The following is a 23,563-nucleotide window of genomic DNA, read 5'->3' as shown; positions in this document are numbered from 1 at the left end:
GAGCAGTTATATAATACACCTGACAGACAGCTCTGGAATAAAGTTGCCTGGCAAAGCACAGCCAGAGCACACAAGCATTTATGCATAAGCATAGCTTTGTTTTTGTGCATAACATTAAATACACTCATCTAAGAGTTTCCAGAATCAAAACTGATATTTTAGCTACTGAGACAAAACAGTTTGATGAAAGGCTCATAGTTTGAAAGAAACTATTCTGCCAAGAAAATTGATAGCATACAGCAATGATGATTTTAATTTGAACATTAACTTGTTACAAGAGGACAGGATTTATGCCTATAGGAATGAAATACAATATAAGGCAAAAATCCTTGAAAAGCTGATTAAAACTAGAAAAGCAGAAGTATGCATTTTTTCTCATGTATCACTGTATTGCAGTATGACAGTGAAAAACGGTAGAGACTTTACAATTGGTTGGGCATAAAAGACCAGATTAAATAACCTCTGTAGAGGCACAACACTCTGGGAAACTGCTGTACAAAATTGATGTCACCAGTTTTTCATTACAACTGGAATCAAAACTTGAAACATTCCAGTGTTTTAAATGTGAGGGATATTTGTCTCCCTGTTCTAGCATAATGTTTTGCCTTTTGCCTGAGATAATGTTAAAATTGTAGATGCATGATGAGTGAAGAAAGCTGAGGTTTGTCTGGAGTATGAAAGCAAGAGGAATTCTGGAAACAGGAAATGCCAAAAACAGTTTCAAGAAAAAAATATTTCAAAAAGCTTTCCCCTGAAACTGTTAGCAAAGTATTACTCTAAGCTACCTACAAAAGTCAATTGTCCCACAAACTTTAACTGTGACAAGTTTGAAAGCCAAAACCACAGTGATCAAACTGTGAGAAGGGGATTTCAATCTTCCTTGAAGTAAGTGAGTATGTATCTCAGTGCATATGTATCTCAGCAATTGCTACCAATCCCTTGCTTGTTACAGCATTCAATAGAAATTTAATTTATACAATGTTTCAGGAAGAAAAAAAAAGAGATTAGAGCAGAATTGTAACCTATGTCATGTGTTTCATATAGTTAGCAGAATTATTAAAAGCAAGTACTTTACCTATTTGACCATAAATCTTTACACACACACCCCCCCCCCGAATTTGAGAACCTCAGTACAAAACTATATTAGAAAAAGACTACTTAAGCTTAGGTACAGTTTTTGTCTCTTCACCTTCTTGTACACAATTGCTTCTTCTGCAACAGCCCTTACAGATCAGTGGGAGCTAGCAATGCAAGTCAAATGCTCTTACTAATTGCTTTTCGGTATAAGATGTAAAAACGTTGTCTCACTTTCCTGTGTTTGGGGTAGGTGCAGAAAAGTCTACCTTAAATCTAAACCCAAGAGATTTGTGCAACTTTGATTAAAGCAAGAACAATGGGATGTAAGACACTAAAGGTCAGAAACATATGAAACATAACCTAGAGCAGCAGTCACACTTCTTGTGTGAGACCAGTGCCTAGATCCTCACTTGCATATTTGGAAACCTGGGGCCCCCAAATTCCAGCTACAGTCCTTTCTTTATTCCTGACGCCCTCCTCGCCTCCACAGTGTTACCATCTCAGCATCTAGCACCTCCTGACTTTCTCTGAGGAACAGAGATGTCCTGGTCTTGGTCCAGGTCAGACCAGGACTAGGAAAGAGAAGGGACAACAAAGGGGCAAGGATTTATGGCACGTGTCGCATGCCACAACGCGTGCTAAGACAGGGTTTCCCTGTGCCAAAAGCCCACCCTGCTTAAATCACTTTTTCACTCAACCAGACCACGTTACTCCTCATTACATCAGCAGCATGTGTAAACATGGGGGAAAACACAGCTGCTGAACAGAAGAGTGCTCGTGTGGCATCCTCCTCTGCTCTGGCCTTGCTGCAAGTGGAGTGGCTGGCTCCTTTTCAATCACGGCATTCACGGGAGAGCACTGCTGTTTGGCAGTGCCCCTGTTTCCCATGTACGGCACCAACGCTGAACTGTAGCTTGCTTTGCCTTGCTCTGCTGAATAATTTCTGGCACGCAGCAGCGGATATATTTCTAGAAGTGGAAGTTTCTTACTTAAATGGAAAATATTCTGTAACTTCCATAGCCTATTCCAGGAGATAGACTATTTCTGCAGATGCTTTTCGTACCTGAGCTGTAGGGGATAACAGTGTTGCAATCCCTGCAACTAGGGTGAAAGCGATTCTCACTTCTGCAACCGGTATTGAGACCTTGTCAACCTGCTGCATCACTTGAGTCCTTTCTTTCCTGTGTAGCGTGTCACCAGTCATTCTGGCAGATTTTGAAGCTGCTGTTTTATTCAAAGATAGCACACCATGGGTTTTCTGGTATTTCTTGTGTGTGTGTGTGTGAGGGATGGTGGAGCTACCATGAAAATTTTATGGACCCTTCTGGACTAGCCATTAACAACACAGTCCTTTCAGTTCATGCTCCTGCCCTCAAAATACTGAATGCCTTCATGGCTTTGACACCCCCCCCACCCCCTCCCCAGTACCAAAAATGTCATGTTTATATGGCTATATATCTCAACTGCCCCGATAAAGCCAACAAAAAACTTAACCTGTGCCAAAATTTCATCATTTATCATGGTTTGTTTTTAAATTTCAGGAGGGTTATAGGGCTGAAAAATATTTTGCAAGACCAGGAGGACTGACAGAGGCCAGAGAGAGACCAGAGAGCAGGCTAACAAACATCCAGCTGCAGGACACACACAGCTCAGTGGCGAGGTTGGGCAACCGCGCTGAGCCCAGTGACCAGAAGGCACGCGTGGTGGGTGGTGTGGAGAGGTGGTGGGAGGACAAGGACACTGCCTCGCCACGCTTCATTACCAAAAGTTATAGCAGCTAATCTTGGAGAGACCGGAGCCCTGAGAAACAGCCATGTAGAGCCATAATCCTTGTATACCCCCCAAAGAAATATTATTTACAGGCCTTTCCACCTATCATTAAGTCCTTAATCTTCTCATATTTGGGGAGAGTCTAAGTTCCTCAAAACTGATCAGCTGTTTTGGTGCATATCACCACCACTTTGAAGTTTTCTAGAAAAGGTTCAAAGAGTTACAGGTCTCATTCAAGCAGGTCCAGTTCAAAAGCAGCAATTCACCAACCAGAGCAGTGTACCTACTCAGTTTGTGACTTTTGTTTATAAATCTGTCCTGCTGAGTTTCCTGATTTTGCCTATAAAAACAAAGTAATGAACAAACAGACAGAAAACATAAACTGATACTGCATTTTTGATAATGTATAACATCATTATGATTTTTTTAACATGGGGCATGATGTTCTCAGATGTACTGTTTCTATTTCCTTCAGTGGGGCTTTCCATATCTTAAAAGGTTTTTTCAGGAAATGCTGTAAAACCTACATACTGCTGAAGGATAACTGCATTCAAGTGAATGCAAAAACTAATTCCATCTTTTATGATCTAGCTTGTACATTGTCTGTTACCTTCAACAGTTAATACTCTTTTTGTAAAAACCTGCCCACTGATTTTAGTAAGAGAAATTGAGTAAGTCTGTTCTGAAGTGGTCCAATTTCCTGCTCCCATTTTCTTAATAAAAGCCTCCTTCTTTACACCCCATCCAAACCTTTCATTGAGCTTAAACACAAAATTACCTGCTATCTGAAACCCAATAATATGCTGCTTAATTATCTAATTCCCATTCACTTAAAACAAATGATAATCATTTATTCTATACCTTGACCTAGCACAGAGTGTAATTTAATAATCAAGAGAGCACTATACACATAATTTGGTGAAAAATCCATTTGAAGAATCTTGAATTTCTCTGCTTCTTGCATGAGACATTTTCTTAGAGGAATCTGTGTATGACTAATTTAGTTCTATATCAGAAAGAAAACAAGCCTCTTGAAGATCAAGTTGTACAGAATTATCACAACTAATTTTTGCTAAGAGCATGCCAGCTCAGATGATATTTTTCTAAAATTATATTACTATAGCTTTTGTAGCAATCACAAATAAAAGAAAGAGTTTTAAAGCCAGTTTTAAAAGGACTATCTCCAAATCAAATTAAATTTTTTCTTGAGAATTTCATTTTTGATGGAAATAAATTCTGAATTAATGAAATCAACTTATAGTTCTCATTACTATATAAATGATTATTTTTTTATATTTTCTTACTAAAAATAAATTAACCTTGCAACTTATTTGATTGCCAAGCAAAATCAAAAAGTGCAAAACATAAATTTTAAGATATTTTGATCTCTTTTCCAGGTACTAAACAGGATTACTACCTTTAGCAAAATTTAGTAAATTTTAACAAATAATTTTAAAAGATAAATAATATTGCTGAAAAGAAAGTTCTAAAATTATATATTTATAGCCAAACATGGCAGAATTTTTTTTTTGCTGCAGAGTTGTGATGGTCAACATATTCTGTGCTGATAACAAATTTGATAAGAGAGAGACACAGGCATTGGCTCTGTCTGTACTCATGCCACTAGACACCAAACTGGTTTACTGCACTGAACAGCAGGCACCACAAGGAGACAAAGTCAGCCACAGCTGCCCAGCAAGTCTAAGACAACAAGCAATCAGAGAGATGCTTCAGGGAGCCCACAAGGTCTCCAAAACCCAGGTATAACACTAACGATTTCTGTGCTCTTAAAGTTCATTCCAGCACTGAACTCATCCTCCTGAGATAATATATCCCACAAGACTGCTCAGACAAGACAGCCTTGTGCTGAAGACACATAAGCTACCACACACAAGAAAGGCTCACCATTTCACAGGCTGTTGAGACCCTAACCCAACTACACTGTTCAGGTACAACGGAGCTTTGGCATCATAAATACACATTCAAAATAATTTCTCACACCATTATCTATTACAAAACTAATTTGCTCAATTTTTTCGAAATAAATTCTTGTTCCCAACTACCTTTAAAGTCAGTCTAAAGGCTGAAGCCTGACCTCAACAAAAGTCCTTTTTGCCTGTGGATGGATCTTCCCATACAGAGTTCACCATGGAGAGGGTAAGAAGTGCAACAGAGTCTTGCATTAACAATCTCGCTGAAAGCTTCCTGGTTTATGGATGGTGTAACTGTTTGGAGTTTACCACGATTTGCATGTACAAGAAAATTATGCACCCAAGCAGTATAAGTTAGGATGTTAAAGTCTCCTTTTTCCCTTTGTCCTGCTGGAATAAGTCATTCAGCGTGATATCCCCACCAGCCCTGCCCTGAGGAACTAGTCTTCAGATTTGCTTCGTTCTCCAAATTACAGTGATGGGAGGGAATCTAAAATGAATTTAATCTTAATTTAATTTTAATTAGCATTACTAAAAAATATAGTTTGGGCTTTCTCAGCAAGGATGCTGAGTTCTCAAATGTACAGATTTAATTTTGTTTGATTTACTCTTCAGCAGCACCAAAGTACTTTTGTGAGATCGAAAGCCAGTAAGTAGTAAGTGTCTGAACTTGGTTATTTAACCTTTATTAGATGAGAAGTGACTGCAGATTTCAAACCCACAGAACAGGCAACTGAACAGTGCTTGATTTAGCTCATCATTATTACTGTAGTTGATTCCTCCCTTTCATAGGCATGACACTGTTTATTAGTTAGAAGAAGACCTGGTGGGATTCATCTGTCCAACCTTCGATGAGTATGGTGTAGACTAAAAGCCACTCTATGACCTAATCTTTTGCCTAGTTAAATTGAGTCTGTCAGCATAGAGTACTCCAGTTTGTTTAACTGGACCTTGAATGAGCTTACCTCAGCTCTTGTAACTTTTCAATTGCTAGAGATTTTCAACGTTAGTCATTTTATACTTAAGAATAGAAGGAAAAAAAAATACTTGTGAGCTTTTACCTTTGATCCTGTAACTGCTGACTTTTGAGTGCTTGATTTATGGCATGCAAATGTCACATTTCACTCCCTTACTCCCGTCTCCCCCTTTTTTGCTTGTTTTTAATAATAGTTGCAAAGCCAAGAAGATGAAAGGAAAGCAAGCAAATGGAATATAACTACTCTTAAATAAAGCATTTCATAATATTTCACCCTAAAGTTATCCAAAACGATGAGAATATAAATGCCACCTGGAATGAATACTGCTTGAATGAGTGTAAATTACAGACAGTCATGAAATCAATTATACTGTAATGAAGGATACTGCCGAGCCACTTTTACACCTGTTCTTTTAGTCTATATATTAGTGAGCTGGTGAAAGCACAAAGCAACAGATACTGCTAGGGCCTAGAAATCATCTCTTCTCTCACCATCCTTTGCATCTGCAGCTTGTAGTTATCTGGAGCTCAGGAAAAGCACTGCAGATTCTGGGGTTCAAACAAGCATAATATTAATGCACGCCAAGAGGCCATAGCTGGCAGCAGCCCCTAGGATGAGTGCACCTTTCCCCTGGCTATTCCAGGCTATGGCAGCGCTGTTTGAGGGAAGGAGAATGCACGTAATTCCTCAAATCTGTCATGAAAGGGGCAGCGCGCATTTCTGCTAGTATCTGCTACCCCGCACAAGGAGATACATATGCAGATTGTGAAGGCTCAAAGTTATTCTTTCAGTACATCTGTCCATGGCCCTATGGGATATGAAGTCCTGCCAGGGATGCTAGCTGAATTGCTTTGTATGGGTACATCTGTAGGCAGCAAAAAGAGTCTTTTCTTCCAACTTCTCTGCCCATGCAAGAGCAGCCAAGGTTTTGCTAAATGGGAGAGCCCCAGGCCAATTACCGCAAATAAATTGAACCTGACAGATCATTTAAGATAAACTTTTATTCCTTTTAGGATCTCATGCTAAGAAAGTCTCAACACAAAATTCCGCAAGGCAGAGCTGAAGAACTTTGCAATGCTCCTACCTAGACCGTTTTGCTTTTTTAATTCAGTAAAAGAGCAAGAAAACATTATCATTATTCTGGCAAGATCTCCTTTGTCAATCACAACAAATGTCTAAGGGGAGAAAAGCTTGGAAAACTGCTTATATGGTCACGCTCAAGTCTTCAGTTACAAAGCCGAGGGAGACGCATTTATATGACTACTTCATCTTACAAAACAGTTAGGTTTCAGATTTGCTCCATTTGGGGAGAATCCATTTTGGGTAGCATTTTCAAAATGCCTGAGTGATTTAGAAATAAAAGTCTTATGACTCAGTTGTCTTTCCCCCTAACATTTTATCTTTTGTATTTCTTACATTTAGTCAGCCTTTTCCACACATGTAGACAGATCATAGAGGGCTAAAAAAAAATAAATAAATTGAACTTTGGTTAAAAAAAATTATTGAAATATGAGTCAATAAGGGAAACAGAATTATAAGTCTGACTCAAGCCCGGAGGAGGGATGGAATATTCTACTTACCTGCTGGTCCATGGCATCAGTAGGGCACTGTATATCCATAGGGCACATGTGTATGTATTTATGACTTGCGAGCCCAGAGTCCTTCCCAGAACTCATGCTTCTGTAAACCCCACTAATTCCAGAGCCAGCCCACAGTTTGAGTTGTGTGCACCACTGATTTTCGCTATCACAGTACATCATCAGCTGGCCTAAAGCTGCCTGAGTCTTCGGAAGCTTTCAGTGATTAAAATAGGCCTACAGTGCTGAAAAATGAACCTGTAGCACACAGGCAATAATCTAGCATTTGGCTGCAGGTTACCACCTAGATTGTTAGCTGAATTTATCAGACCTGGATATGAGCAGTTAAAAAGCTTTTGATGATCTATAGCTTCCATGCACAACTACAACATAAATCCAACTTAACATTTTCTGGGTGTGAAAATTCATGAATGATTTCTCAAAAATTTTGTTCTCTTCTCTGAATTCAACAAGCCCTTCATGTATTTACTGACCTTTGTGATTCACATTTCAGGGGCTTTCGTAGTCTTTCCCTTTTGAGGGGGGAAGCACAGACTAAATATGTGAACAACTTCCTCCTTTTTATCAGGCCCTCTGCCATTTACTAACACAACACAACGTTCGCCTGCTGTCACATTAGACTGCCACAACCATGCTCCAAATGTCACATTAGCAAAGTCAGGTTAAAATCACTTTGTGTTATAACACTTTCCACACTGACCTTTTGAAGGGCCAGAATGAGAGGAAGGCTTAGTTTCCCTTGCTCTGCGCAGGGAGCCTCTCCTTATTTTCTCTCCTAAATGCAAGCAGCACATGCTTTGTATTCAAGAGCCTGCTGGAGTTGCCAGCTTTTATGAATGTGCAACACCCCTGCAATCCACTGAACTCTCTGTGGCTCCATCCTATAACATATCTGGTACAAGCAGTCTTGTGAAAGAGTAAAATGGATTGCTCAAGGATTTGGGTCTCTGTATATGTTAGACACCTTGTTCTTTCCAATATGAAGGCTGAGGAGCACAGGAATCTATTTCCTCTGACATACTCAGCTTTCCATTTTAACACACTTCAGGGTAGAATGTGGAGCTATTTGCCTCACTGGGCTTATAAATAACCTGACCTTTTAAAATGGCCAGAACAGGCAATCTGTATGACTAATGTGGGACCTATAGCATACTTTTAATCGAGGCAAGGATCCACCATGGCTTTATGATAGATGGGAACATATGTTTCCCAGGGAAAAGCTATCCAGCCTGCTCAGTGCAAAAGCTGGTGTGCAGCTATGCAGGAGGACGTTAGGGGATAGCCTTTCAGTGAGGTATTGCTCTTTTTCTCCTCCTTCAAACTAGCCTTTATCAGTAGCCCCGAGATGATTTGCAGTGGCCCACTGACACTCAGAAGCCCACCTAGCAAGACCAGGCAAGTCCCAAATCTGGCAAAAGAAAAGGAAATTGATTATTATACATATATCCTCCTACAAAAGGGATTAACCAGCAAAGACTGTACCCAGTCAGTCAAGGTCAAGCACGGCCTGGATAGCTCTGAACTGGATATGCGGAAAGCAGCTCAAGGAGGAAAAATGTGTCCATGGCATAGACGTTAAAAAAGGCAGGGAGGAATATAGTGAGAACACAGTGAGGTATCAAACAGCTTTGTGTCTGTAGTCAGGGATCATATAAAATAGAACTTAGTTTTATGTACAAATGACAGTTCCCTATTCCTCTGCCTGACCCTGTTTCTTACACGTACAGTATTAATTCAGTGCATTTTTCATCCTGGCAGTAGTTTGAATTAAATCACTGCTAAATCACCTGTGGTGAAATCACTTCTTTACAGGTAGCTGTACTACATCAATCTAATGAAATAATTTACTTATGAAGAATTCATCCCTTGTCCTCCATAATCATTTTAGGAAAAAATTATACATGTACTCCAGTTGAAGATAACAAATACCAAGATGGATGGAATTGTAAGCAGACATTTTTCTCAACAGTCCATACTCATGTTCTCCCTTTGGTTTCAATTTTTGAACCAATAACTCAAGAGTAAGAAAAGTATGACTCAGTCCTTTTGTTCCAGGGGCAAGGGGACATTAGGGTCCATAGTAAGCTTTTAAAAGATGTTTTGCCTAAGTCCTAAATATCTGGGGTTATTTTGACACCCAGAGTCTGCAAGAGGGAACTCTGAAAAATGAGCTTGCTCTCAGTCAGCTTATGTGACTACAAAGGGTCCATACTGCCAGTGGGAATAAAGAAATGGAAAGCTACTATTTCCTGAACTGGCATCCCGACTTCATTTCTTTTGAAAGGGAGGGTGATAAATTCCTGTTCAAGCAAGTCAGCAAGATTCCCTGAAAATAAACAGAGAGATGCTTATCACAGAAGTATAACAAATTTAATATAGTTATTTTAAATAACGTGATTCAAGCCACAAAATGACACCTGTGCTGTTGTAGAGTGTTACTTAAGGTCAGACATTTAGAAACAAAATTCAAAATTTTTTCTCCTCCTAAATCTATTAAGTACATGTACTCATTTTCTACCACCGTGTTTACAGAATCAGAATTCTTTAATTTCTGAACTAGATTCCAGTGATGATGTATTGAAACAGATTGTTTTTACAGAACTAAAATGTCAGCTTAGAGAACAAGGTGCCAATACAGTGACTGCATGATCAGCTATGACTTGAAATTAAATTAGCACTTGTAATGACAGAACAAAACAAAACTATGATTAGGATGCAAAAAGGGGGACTAGTAAATTTGAAAAGGAATTTAGTCTTTCTGTACCCTTAATAAGGAGCTAATATCTGGATTAATACTGTTCCTGTGCTCTCGAAGATGTAGTACCAACACCTGTATGAATTCTGCAGCATACGATTCACAACTGCCTTTGGTCACCTACACAGCGAACAAACCCATCTTCACTGCTTTTTAAAAAGTGTTCCTTGTTCATCTCCCTTATCAATGATAGGTCTGCCTGTCATCTTTGTTTTCTCATAACACTGTGATAAGATTGCCTACCATCCCAGAAGTAGCTGTCTAAAGGAAATTTTTGTCAAATATTCTTTCTTATAAAATTCCATCAACTTGGAGATCTGTCAGACGTTATAACCTTATCTCGGTATCTCTGGCCTGCAACTACGTAAACCTTTACATGCTGGCATGGTGTACTACTAAACAATATTCCGATTTTGTCTGTTCAAATGCTGTAATGTCAAGTAACAAATCTATGTCCTTTTAGTGACCTAGATAGACTTAATTTTCTTCTTTTCCATTCATCAAGAATTAAAGTTGTTCTATTTCATGCATTTGTATCTCTTGGGGAGATATCTGAACTACAGGTTAGGGACAATGTCATTGCAATAGGCTGCATTCTCTATTAATTATGTCAAATGAAATATTTTCCCATAATATATACCAGAATCTGATGGATTTCTCATAAGTCCTCTGGCTCTTTTTATCCCCCTGTAGAAACTGTATTACAACTGCTTCCAGAAAAAAAAAATCTCTCCGAGATGCTGAGGAGAGAGACTTGCCAGCACACAGCTCTGCAGAGAGCAGCAGGTTGGAGTGGCTCTGCAGCCCTTGGGAGAGACTCTGCCTCGCTTCAAAAGATGGGGAGGACTGGGTGGTGAAAATGTGGGACAGCACTGTATATCACCTGAAATGAAACATCTGAACAACTTAACTCTAGTAGAGGTAGGATTCTGAATACCGATTGCAAAAAAAATATGTATTTTTTAAATTGCAATAAAAGTAGGAGAGCTCTGAAGGAGATCAGGTCACAATTCTTTCAGGTCCTTCTCAGACACCATTTCTTTAATGGGGTACTAATTTCTGTTAACTTTCTGGAGCTGGATACTTCAAAATTTGTAGAGATTAATTATAGTAAAATTGTTTTCTGTTGCTTTCCAATTTTTTTCTTTGCTGTTATTTTTGAAACTTAGTCCTGTTCCCTGGTGTTTAAGACAGCTCCTAAGACTTTTGTGACAGAGACTTACCAGTTCCTATGAAACACTTTGTGCCTCAGAGTATGCCGGATGAACTGAAGTGGAATCCTATAAAAACTACAGCTATTTCTATAATGTGTGTGCTTGTCCCAGTAATAATTATTTGCACAGTCCAAACTACCTCTCTCAAGGGATGAACTGCTCTACAAAACATGGGCACAGACACACAGTGATAAATAGGTCTCCCCTGCTCCTCACAGGTGCCTGCCTCTCATGCCTGGGGGGAAATAAGGGATCCAACTCTTCCTAAGGACTCTGTCACGCTTACTGCAACTTTGGGTGATACAGAGCTACCCAGCTAGCCTTAAACTAGCTGGCTTGACTGCCAGTGGCTGCAAAGCTGTGGTCTTCCATAGCTCTGCTGTTCCCAAAGGAAAGGTTACCTACCAAAATGCTTGGTTTGCTTCTGGGCAGATTTCCAGCTTACAGTCCGCTCCACGTTATTGTTGCTACACTGCTAGCAGCACCCCAGTTGGTCAGTTTAAAGCTAGCTCAGGTAAAAAAAAATAAGCTGCCGTGACAACCAGCAGCTGCAGTATCAGCGTACCCTTTCAGTGCGTCCTCCTGGCCTTGCAATTTATAGCCACACAATACGGCTTGTTCCAAATGAGGCAAGTCTAGCAACTCCACACGCTTAATTCCATTAATCTTTTTTTATAAATAATGCCCTGAGACGCCAAACAATTTCTGTAGCTCTTATCTGTCTTTTCTCCAGTTTGATAGTACATGCGCACAACTTAGGTACCTGAATCTCAATTCATTATTCCATGTTTATTTATAAAAACAAACCAACCAAACAAAACCCCCAACTACAGGTAACTAATACCAATAGAATAGATTACAAGAGGAATAACTGGCTCAGGGAAAACACTGCTGCTGGTAGGCATGGAACAAAAACAGAAATTGAACAGGAAATGTGTCCAAAATAATCTGACAATAAAAGGGGAACACAGCTATAAACATAAATAAAAATATAATCTCCTTTATGTTTTCATCTGACAGAGGACTGGTATAAAGGTGCCTGAGATACTGATAATAAAATCACAGGTGACATTCAGTGCTAGGAAGGTTCAGAGTAACATACAAGAGACAAATAACATCAGGTATACATATACAGTAGTTGGTACTAATTAATTAATAGCACCCAGGATGAGACCTTGGATTTACTGTGGCTGGTTCTTTGAAAACATCAGTGCTGTGCTCACTGGTGGCCAAAAAGGCAAAGAGAGGATAAGTGTGGTAGAACAGAATATTGGGAAAGCAATTAAAATAACACAGAAAGGTAATTCAGCAGTGTGAGGTATGGAGGTGGATGTTTCAATGCTATGTGTGGCTCTCATTAAGCTCTCACAAAAAGGGAATAAGAGTATCGGGAGAGGTAGGGGATTATTAGAATTGTAGAGCAGCTTTTACATGATGAAAACACTAAACAGATGACAGGGACTTGCATTTCTACAAGAGAGTCATTGATAAGAGAGATCCGTAAAACATGAATGATAAGGAGAAAGTGAGTAAGACATGATTATTCATCGCTTCTCACATTACAAGAAGCAGGGTATGCCCAATGAAATAGTGAGATAGCTGGTTTAAAACACACAAACAAACAAACAGATGAAAGGGCTTTAATCATTACATGCATAATTATTTTGTGAAGCTCATTGCCACTGGATATGTTGAAGGCCAAAAATATAAATGGATTCATGAAACATATGACAAATTGATAGAAGATAAGTCCACATACAAATGTTAAACCTGATGGTTCAAAGACAACCTCCACTTGCCTTTGGGAACTCGGAGTGTAAAATAGAGAAAAAACAATTCTATATATGCCTGTTCTGATACAGATACCCACAACCGGCTTATGCCATATCCTTCCCTCAGCGTCCTCTACCAAGTGGATACTGAGCTGGACAGAGCTTGTTATCTGACCTAATACTGCAATTCTTCATGCACTAGACATACAAATAATTATGGTCAGATTCAAACAGGTTCTCAGGTGTTACATCATTAGGCATTGAAACACCAAAATCTGTGCACTCCAAATACCACTGCTTGGTATACAGACAAGGGATAAGCTTCACTTTTCTATTTGGGGTTGGCAGGAGGTAAATTGTATGTCTTGACAGATTTTTCAATTATCAGTGGGGTTTTTTTAATGTGCATTTTTATGTGTGCGTATTTGGGGGAAAGGAATCGCTCCTTTCTGTCAAGAACTGATGGGGAGTTCCTTTAAAATGCATCAGCAGAAGAGAGGTGCAGCTCTTCCCTTTCATATAATACCTATTTTGATATAAATGGTTAGAAGAGTCATCATATACTTGGGAAATCCCAGCTTTAATTCACTTTCTGCCTGGGGAGAATTGCAATTTTCACCTCTTTCTATTTATGACCAGGCTATACATATGTCTGGATAATGACTTTCACTATTTGTCCTGCTAAAATCTTGTACAACATAGGAAAAAAATCAAGACTGATAGACCAGAAGACAAAGGGTGAGAGGGCCTGACACTGTAATCTATTAGTAGTTATGATCCTCACTTGGATGAGGGATCCAAGCCCCAAAGATTACTTAAGCATTTTACATTCAAATAATACATTGGATTTAAAGGAAAAAACCAAAACATAGAACCGATGTTGGAAGAGCAACTAAATCTATGTTTCCTCCTTACAAATAACCTAACCACCCGTCTAGGGTTTCATGCTTATCCTATGTCTCTTACTAGAAACAATTCAAGGAAATGCAACAAATGCTATTAGTAGCATGCAGTGGATAAGTACTTGTAAATAGAGTGTCAGAATCACATAAGAGACACTGCAAAGGAGCAATAGCTCAAGATTAAATACAGCTGGCCTAGCAGAGACCTCCAGGTGTAATAAAAGTCATTTGTTTGTCACAAGGCACAATGAATACATCTACACCACTTCAGGGGGCTGTTTAACTTGTTCTTCAAAACTTCCAGAGGCAGCAATTTTATGCACCTTCAGAGTTTAAATACCCTTTTCATTAGAAAGTTTTTCCTAATATTTGGCTCAAATCTCCACTGCTACTATTTAAACCTCTTACTTCTCAGCCAGGTGATGAGGGCAGGACAAGCAAACGTTTTAGTGGCAATTGTCACATATTTCAACCATCTTCTCTTCTCTAAGCAGCCTTGATCCTTTGCTTTTTGTAATGAGGTATGTTTTTAATCTTCTGCCATCTTTACACATTTTCCTTAAATCAGCACTGGATACAGTAGTTAGCTGTAGCCTTTTGGCACTGGGTAGATTAAAAGGATACCATTATTTATACATCCCAGTACAGAATTTTTCTTTTTTTACCTCTTTATGGCTTTGCTTATTCATGTTCAGCCTGTGACCCACTGTAACCCCTAGATCCTTTTATGTATAACTATGGCCTGCTGAATTGTTCCCCATTTTGTATTTGTACAGCAGTTTATTCCCAATGTAGGACCAGACATTTGACATAAATAAACTGCATTCTGTTTTTTCCTGTTTACTTCTTCAATTTGTTAATATCTTTTTGAATCCTTGTCTAGTCCCCATTGTGCTTGCTGGATCCCTCAGAGACCATTGTACATTTGATAATTACACATTCTTGTTCATCATCTTAATCAGCAATGACACTATTCAGTGACTCCAGATTTAAGGCACACCCTTTCAGAACTCTACTTGGTATATCTCTCCATCTTAGGAGGCTATTCTTTTCCTGAAATGGGACTCTAAATTAGTTGTGGACACCTTACAGTTTCATATAGATGATACTATCCCAAATTGCTTAAGAAAATGTCATTGCCAACAAAAGAGGGAAGTGGTACTCTGCAGAGGTAGTGTGACTGAAATGCAATGCCTAAAATATTTGTTGAATCAGCGTTGTAAATGACAAGTTAAAAGACAAGATAGCACCAGTGGGATTTTGTATACCATGGTTCAGACTATCAGAATGAACTGGTATTGAAACATCTGCTAGCATGTAGAAAATTATTATTTAGGGGGATTTCAATTGGGAGGGACCTATTAGAGGTTCCATGCAGTCACCACTAACTGCCCTGGAGTTAAAAAGGACGTTCGGAGCCGGGGGGGTGGGGTTCATGTGTGTGGTGTGCTGGAAAATTGCTACAAACTACTGTGGGTAGTGTTTAACAGACTACTATCGACAGGATGAACTGATCACTAAGCCACAAAAAAAACAGTGGTCACTAAGATATGAACATCTACAATCTAACCACACTACTCATTTGCAGATAAAATGGAGTGGATATGGTACACCAAGTCTACCAAACACACACATTGTTGTGATTGCAGTCAAGCACTCCAGTTAGGATGTGTCAGAAGTAAGCTTTCTGACTCCTTAATTAATTCCCTTCTTTGTGTACAAAATGATAGTCTTTAATGACAGAATAATCTTTTCCAGAAGAATCCAGCTGCCCAGGATAAACAGCATGCAGTTTGTTTTACATCTTTGTTGTTCTTTGCATGACATTAGCAATTATTTATTGTTCACTATTCAAATTCTGCTCAGCCAAAAGAATTCTGTACTTCTTCATTTACTTTTCCCCTAAATTCATATCTGGCTATTCAAAAGTACTTCTTAATCTCTGAAAATATTTATAAGGAGATTTCATTCTCACTTTGTAAATATGCTGCAGAAGCAGAGAAATCTGAATCCACTGATTCTGGATATTTGACACCCCTGATTCCATATATATATGACATGAGATACTTTAAATTTGAGTTTTCAGAGCTGTCACTAAATATTTCCTGTTTATTGGATTATATTCCTTCAACATCATCACAGAACGAAAATCCACAAACTGGTTCTGTGAGGTGTATACTGGACGGATGATAAATACAAAAAAAATTTTCAAAGGCAATTAGTCTCATTATTCATATGAACCCTTATGGAAGCAAGAACCAAAAGTAGTTAAGAGTCTGCTAGATCGTATTTAAAATAATAGAAGGAAAATTTTCTAGAGTTGGACTGATGCCCCTGGAGAACAAGCTATTGTATCTGTAGGTGATTCTGGAGAATTGCTAATGTCTCCTTCATTGAAGCAGTTGTGGACAGCAAACAAGTCAGAAGTAGATGAACTGAGGCTGCAGGAAAGCAACCCTGGGTTCTCATGTACCTTACTCTTGACTGTAGAGTAGACATTTCTTTGTCTACTTCTGTTGATTAAACTCAGAGAAGAATATCTGGGGCTTTTACTGCAGAAATTCAGTAAGGCCTTTTCTAAGAAGGCCAACGCTGTTACACTTGACAAGCCACACTCTCACTCTTGCTCGGTACCCAGATCAGCCTTCAACACTAACAAATTTGGTATCATATTACCTGGCTAAATGAGTTGAAGCTCTTAAATTCCTCCCAGAAAGACACAGCAGATGACCACCTACTTTCTTCAAGTGTTCTCATTATGCAGCACCACAGACTTCTGTTCCTATCTACAATAAGCATGATTTATGCACATTTCAATGGTATTTGTTTACAATTCAGCTTTAATTTTCCCTTTTAACCTACTCCAGCACAGAAGACTCTTAGGTTTTCTCTAATGCCTGACAGAAATAGGAATATAACTGAAAGCAAGGTGCCTTTTAGGGTCTAGTCAGATTAATCAAAAAAAGATCTGTCAAAGTGAAACACTGTGAAGTATAGGTATGTATCTGTTCTTGCAGCCTCCTGTATCACAGCAATCTACAATCTCAGTTTTGTTGCTTTTCTCCTCACTCCTTGATATGCACACAACAGTTGCCAGGCCCCTCTTTCAGCTCTCACTAGCCAAAAGATTTTGGCCACCTACTTCAACTACATGTTTGACAATGAGAATAGTCCTTTAATTGCACCCGTGGAGAAATTGCCATTCATTCAGAAGGATGCCAGCTTCAAACATCACTTGGATATTTGAGCTAGACTGACAGCTAGACAGCTCTTTATTTGCCAGTAAGGTAGGGGAAGAAAATGCTATTACATGTGCTTTGTATCCTCTGCTGCATACTAAATCATTCCTGGGTGGTATTCATGATCTATAAAGCAGTAAGCAGTTTGGTCACAGCTATCTCTGGCACCATCTGTTTGACCACTTGCAAAACTAACAGGCTGCACAGGAGCTGAAAAAGAGACATGACTAGCGTGAGTTTGGGAAAAACTATATCTAGATTCAAAATTAAACCAGCTATTCAAAATTTCATCACAGCATGTCAGGCATACTGTAGTTACCCTCTGAAACCTCACAGGCTGCTTTTCCCTTGCCTCTGGCAGACATGGCTGTCTGCTTTTTCCATAGCCAAAATGTTTGCAGATAGTCTCATTAACACAAAAGTTTCCAGCAAAGAACAGAAAATGAAGCTCCTGAGTCTACCCAGCTGATTTTCTACCTTGGCAAATGAGGAACAGCATTTTTGGCCAAGGAATCCTACTTCTGATACATGATTGTCTATTTACCTGTTATATTTTTCTTCATTGAATTATTTGTGATAACTGTGCATTTTCATTCAAGTTGTTAGAAAAACTATAAACCAGCGTAGATGAAGAAATGAATCTTGAGGTACAGAACACTAAAACTGATGATTCCCAATTATGATGTTTGGATAATAAGCTACTAAGACATTTAATATATGCTATACTCATAATTACAATTGATCTTATAAAAGCATTTACAAGACATCCTTGATGTGGTCTTTTTTCCCTAGAAATCATCATGATTTGTATTATATTCCAAAAAAAAAGTTGATTGAATGAATTGTATATCTGTCTCAAGCTTGACAGCACCTAACAGCTACAACAACAAAGGAAAAGCCCATTTACCATTTTAGGTACTGGACTTAATTAACTTCTTTCCATTATTAGGAACTTCCCCAATAGTCCAAGATTTATTAAAAGTTAATATGAATGTTTGAGAAAGCTTCCTAACCAATAAAGGATTCTTTTGAACAAATTAATAATTTCTACAATTATACCACAACTATTGAATATAAAAGCCTTGTGTAAAAACAATATCAATGAAAGGACAGAAAAAAAAATCATTAATAGTTAGAATAGCATTTGTAGTTAAAAAAAAAGATAGAATACTTTCACCTATGTTGTTATACTGTTCCTTATTTCAATTTCTCATATATTTTTGTACATTCTTTTAATTTCCAAAATTAGTAAGAAACTAAAAAAAACTAAGACCAGGCTTCAGATGTGTTGACAGACTATTGCTTGCGTGAGAGATAATCCAGCCCTTCTCCTGCATTTCTCCATAGGATGCCTCAGTTATTTTTAGGTTACTTGGAAAACTTTGGTTGATGATCTAAATCCCGAGTATGTGCCTGAATCAGTTCTGAAATAGTAATTTTGTAATTGCAAGGAATTATAAAATGGGCGGCTGTCTCCTATGTTCTTATTGACCAAACAGTACTTCAAGTGATGGTGAAACCATTGGTGTTAAATAGCATCTGAAGGTGAAACTGAAAACATTATAAACAAACTCAATTTGAATGGTTGGAAATAAAAATGTATATAAAATCAGCTATCCCAGACTTCTATTTCTCCTCCAAATTAGTTCAGAAGATACATGTTGCACCGCCCCGTGATCCCCAATCACATCCTTAATGCGCAGAGGGAATGTGCCAACCTTCCTCCTCCCTCAGATGCTCTAGAAGGGTACATACAGCTGCCTCAGGCATAATGCATAAGGGCTCCTTCAGACTTCTGGGGAATAAACACCTCTTGTAAAATCCCCTTATAATATTTTCTCATGATTCTTTCATGTGGCTGTAAACACTGCTATTATGAAAAAATGAGGGGGGGAAGGCGGGTGGAAGGGGGAGGAAGAAGAGGAAGCAATCAATATTTATGATTGGTGTTGAGCAAGAATTTCTAAATTATATTATCATGAGATGACGTCTGCAAAGTTTTAGTGGGTAGAATGCTTCAGGGAACATGAGTTAATAGCGTCAGTTATAGTTGTGAAGGCAAGAGCAATCCCAAAGATTGCTTCAGTAAATTAGAATGAGTAACAGATCCCCTCAAGTGCATTGCTGTTCATTAATAATAATGCCCATACAGCAGACAACTTCTGTTTAAAGGATGAGCCTTTGTAATGTGGTCAGCAGGATTATGTTTAAAGTGATCTCCTGAAGACAAAGGGAGTGCAAGCTTCTTTCTCATGCATTGTCTGAAAAGGATTTGCCAGCTTTCTCACTACTACTCTCACAAGACCATCCAAATGCAATCATCCCCGGTTTTATCTCAGCGTAGGAACAAAAACATGAATTGCATTCTATAAGCTGTAGACAGAACTACAACATGTCTTCTATGAATCACCATTTCTGCAGAGAATTCTCCCAAGCAAGCACCTTGTTCTGACTGCCAATGACCCCTGACAAATTCCCACGGCTACATTTGTGGCTTCTGCTGCTGAGAGCGTTCCCTGCAGGAGCAGCTCAGGCTGAGAGGATGGAGCAGGCTGGGCGAGCCGCACCGTGGAGCGTGTTGCCTCCAAAGGGTGGGGGGTCAGCAGTTTGTGTCCCCTGCACGCTGCGGGACCAACTCCCGAAGCAATTTTCAGCAAGCAGTTGCAGAATGTCAAAAGTGAGTCTTCAGAGAGCACAAACACTAACTTGAAAGAGCTTAACAGCAAAAATCCTCTCTAAATTCCTCTTCAGATTTGGTTTTCAGAAACAACTGTATTAAGAAGTGGATGCTTAGCTGACCACTAGAGTTTTTCCAACAGCTGTTGGCTGTTATAGATCAGTAGTTTCTATAAGCACGTGGATTTTCTTCTAGAAATATTCTTGGAAATATCTGGGAATACTTCATAGCACTCAAGGTTCAAAAGACAGTATTTTAAACAGGTAACAAAACTTTCTCAGTACTTTGCTGCATCTTCCAAGCAGCTCCTTTTCAGAATAATTGCACATATTTAAAACATCCTGAAACAAATGCAACTCACACACAAGTTTGAAACTGCATACATAATTATAATGAAAATGAAATTGTTTGCAACCTACCTTGGAATTGCGTAAATTTGATGGTTCCCATCCTCTCTCCATTTCTGAAAACAACTTGACCCTAAATAAAATAAATAAATACCTTAAAAGTTTTATAAATCTCTCATAATATAGCATCATTACACTGCAATTATTTTCCATTCACTATTAAAATTACCCAAGCAAAGTTTAAACTTTGAAGATAGCAGATTCAACCAAGGTTAAAATAATAACAACTCCTTAAAGCTTTCTTCCACAGATTTCAAATGGCCTTAGAAAGTTGACCAGTGTTATCACCCATTTTTCAGGGGCGGAAGTAGAGGTACAATAAAGCCAGTAACTTACTGAACCTCAAGTGATGAGAGATGTGCAAACAATTGATCTTCACTGTGTGACTGTTTTTATCAAGGACATGTAAGAGCTATCAAAGATCATGCAAGAAAATCATTCTCCATTTCATTTATCATATGGTTCTCCAAAGGGCTCTATAACCTACTTTTATCTTATATACTTATCCTACTTGATTATGGATACCAGTAGCTCTTGTGGCTTGGTTTTGTACTACACCAACACACGTCCTAGTATTCTTTTTAAATGTAATGCCTTTAAGTCAGTACTAACCTTTGTTGTGCTACACATTGTTACTCCTCAAAATAATGGTCACATAATGCTGAAACGTCCTCACATTTCACTAGAAAATTACTCCTATCTTTCATCCCATCTTTCTAACTTAAATTAAGAAAAGATCTTGCTAAATGTCTTCCTTACTTCAGCTATTTCATAGATGAGTACAAAAGAAGAGGTTTTCATTCATTTATGCTAAGAAGTATTTTTAATATTTTGAACTTGCAGTGGAGTGCTGAGTGCTGTCTATATAGATTGCTGGTTTACTGCATCCCCAGTTTGGTTTATTATTATCTTCTCCATTAATCTTTGTTTTAGCAGACATCAGGGTAAGAGAAACCAAACAATAAGCACGTAAGGCTACATTACATTTCTCTGTGCAAGCCAGCCCCTTTTTTGAATAACCCTTTCTAGTCACTAAGGGGATGCACGGAATGCAACCATCTGAATTACTGAAATCAGCTCCCTGCAGGAACTGTACAACCAATGCATAGTACAGCACAATCACTCTACATTTCCTGCAGGACACAAAACACCATTTCCCATTGATAAACAGAAGACGACACCCTTCAACAAGCGTAAGCTACCTTGTGCTAAGCCTTAAAAGCCAAAAGCCCCAGTCTGTGACAAAAAGAGAGCAAGAGAAATGAACACTGGTAATGGGAGAGATTCTGGCAACAGCTGCAGAAGGACACAGGAGCTGCTCCTACTGAAATCCAGCTGAGCTAAGTCTCATCCAGTTGCTGCTCAGACAGCTCCAGGAGAGAACGTAAAATGTTAGCAGGCAGATTTACGTGCACACCTTAGCAGCCTTCATCCAGATCTCCTCTAGTTTGGAGAAGTAGTTTTTAATATCCCTTCATTTGTTTGAACTTAATCATAATGCATTTGGCTACTTGGTTTAAGTAAAAAATAGTAGAAAATACTAAAAGAAAGACTTGTAAAGATGCTATGCAAGTGTCACTTCCTGCAGACATATATCTATGGTCAGTCTAGTCTTAACCTTGCTAAATTCTTGGTTCTGTGGCCTGTGTCAGAGAATTCTGTAGTTAAATTTTTCACTGTGTGGAAAAATTACTTTTTCATTTGAATTTACTGCCTTTAACTCTGTCTCCTATTATACTTTTATTACAAGTTAATAGGACTGTAAGTTGTAGTCTACTAGAGTGCCATTTATAGATAAACATACAGCAAGCATCACTGCTGTCATCTATGATGACAGTCATCTACAATTGTCATCTATTATTGATAGTATAATACAGCAGCTCATGATATTTTCTAGATTCCGAGTGCAACCGGTTTGCAATATTATCATTCCTTCTTGCAAAATCACCCACATTTTCGTCATTCAGTAGGACAGACATATACCATATGCATCTACTGACTAGAGAGAAATACATTCATCCTCACTGACATGTTCTGAAATTATCCACAAAACATAAATCAGGTCCTAATGTTCTGAACAAATGTAAAGATTTGGATTAAAAAAATATAAACAGAGTTACATATTTAGAAGTATTTGTTTTTATCAAATTCCCTTTGCTAAGATTTGTGGCTTATACTGATCTAAGCAGTAGATAAAGATATGGATGATGGTGATGAAAGATTTATGGAACAACTCATGTGAAAATGTCCTTGTTATCTGCAAAATTATTCAATCACTGTTTTACTTTCATTAAAGATTACTGGAAAATGCTAAAAAATCACATGGGTTATTATAAGGAATAACAATTTCCAAATACTATTTTATGAGGTCTGACATTGTCTGGGTTATTGTTCACAAACTACAGAGCCTGTATGTTACACATACAGATACTAACAGGAAAAAACACCCTATTTTGAGAAATTGAAACTGGCTATTTATTCCATGTGTAATCTAATGAATAAATCTGTTTTCAAAGGTAAAATCAACAAAAAACATATCAGCAAGAGGCCTCAAAGCAGGAATCTCTAGTGCAATCCATGATGATGACAGTACATATTTATTAGCCAGGCATGAAAACTGCAACCACAGCTGCAGTTACCATTTGGTTCTTTGCTTCTCGGGAACATGCTGCTTCATAATAACATGTGACGAGTAGCTACAGCGTCTCAAGTACCTTAAACCCTTCAAGACTCTAAAATTCCTGTGTGCTAGGTGAGGAAACATTCCTAGATTTTTACCGGGGCTTTAGGTAGCCCTAGCAGACACAGACATAGGGTTGCTGCTGCAGTATTTAGTTCTGCCAGGGTGGCAGAAAGGAGGCCTCCTCATGAACACTGAGAAATTGTATACATAGCAATACCTTCATTTCTTAAAACAAGAGGAGGAAGGAAACTAATAAGAGTCACCCATTGCTTTATGCTCTCACCACTATTTTATGAAAAATAAGACAATTACATTTGGGGTAAAAAAAGTGATATAAATATAGAATAAAATGCTGCAGTATTTAATTTTATAAACTTACAGCAATGCTAGTAAGAAATAAGACAACCAGTGTTTCAGAAACTTGTTTTGTAGAAATGATGTGCTGATTTATGGCATGAGAAGTGAGTTATAATCTGAAGATGTTCTATGGCTCACGCCAAGTCTTTTCTTTGCCACTGAGGTAACATACCATAAGATTTAGCTAGAGAGTTACCTTCTTTA

At 38.4% G+C, this 23,563-nt stretch overlaps 1 protein-coding gene across 4 annotated transcripts in view; it reads right to left on the bottom strand.

The window, feature by feature from the left end:
• GABBR2 (gamma-aminobutyric acid type B receptor subunit 2) overlaps window positions 1-23,563 on the bottom strand; it is a 490,947-nt gene that overhangs the window by 185,613 nt on the left and 281,771 nt on the right. For all 4 annotated transcript variants that reach the window (XM_052787480.1, XM_052787483.1, XM_052787481.1 and 1 more), the window contains one exon: window positions 20,332-20,392. In XM_052787480.1, the coding sequence (XP_052643440.1) occupies window positions 20,332-20,392 (61 nt within the window). The remainder of the gene's footprint in view (window positions 1-20,331; window positions 20,393-23,563) is intronic.

This window comes from Harpia harpyja, chromosome 5, assembly GCF_026419915.1.
Source record: "Harpia harpyja isolate bHarHar1 chromosome 5, bHarHar1 primary haplotype, whole genome shotgun sequence".
Lineage (NCBI taxonomy): Eukaryota > Metazoa > Chordata > Aves > Accipitriformes > Accipitridae > Harpia > Harpia harpyja.
Note: the sequence above shows the minus strand (reverse complement) of the source record. Positions and strands in the feature narration are given on the sequence as shown.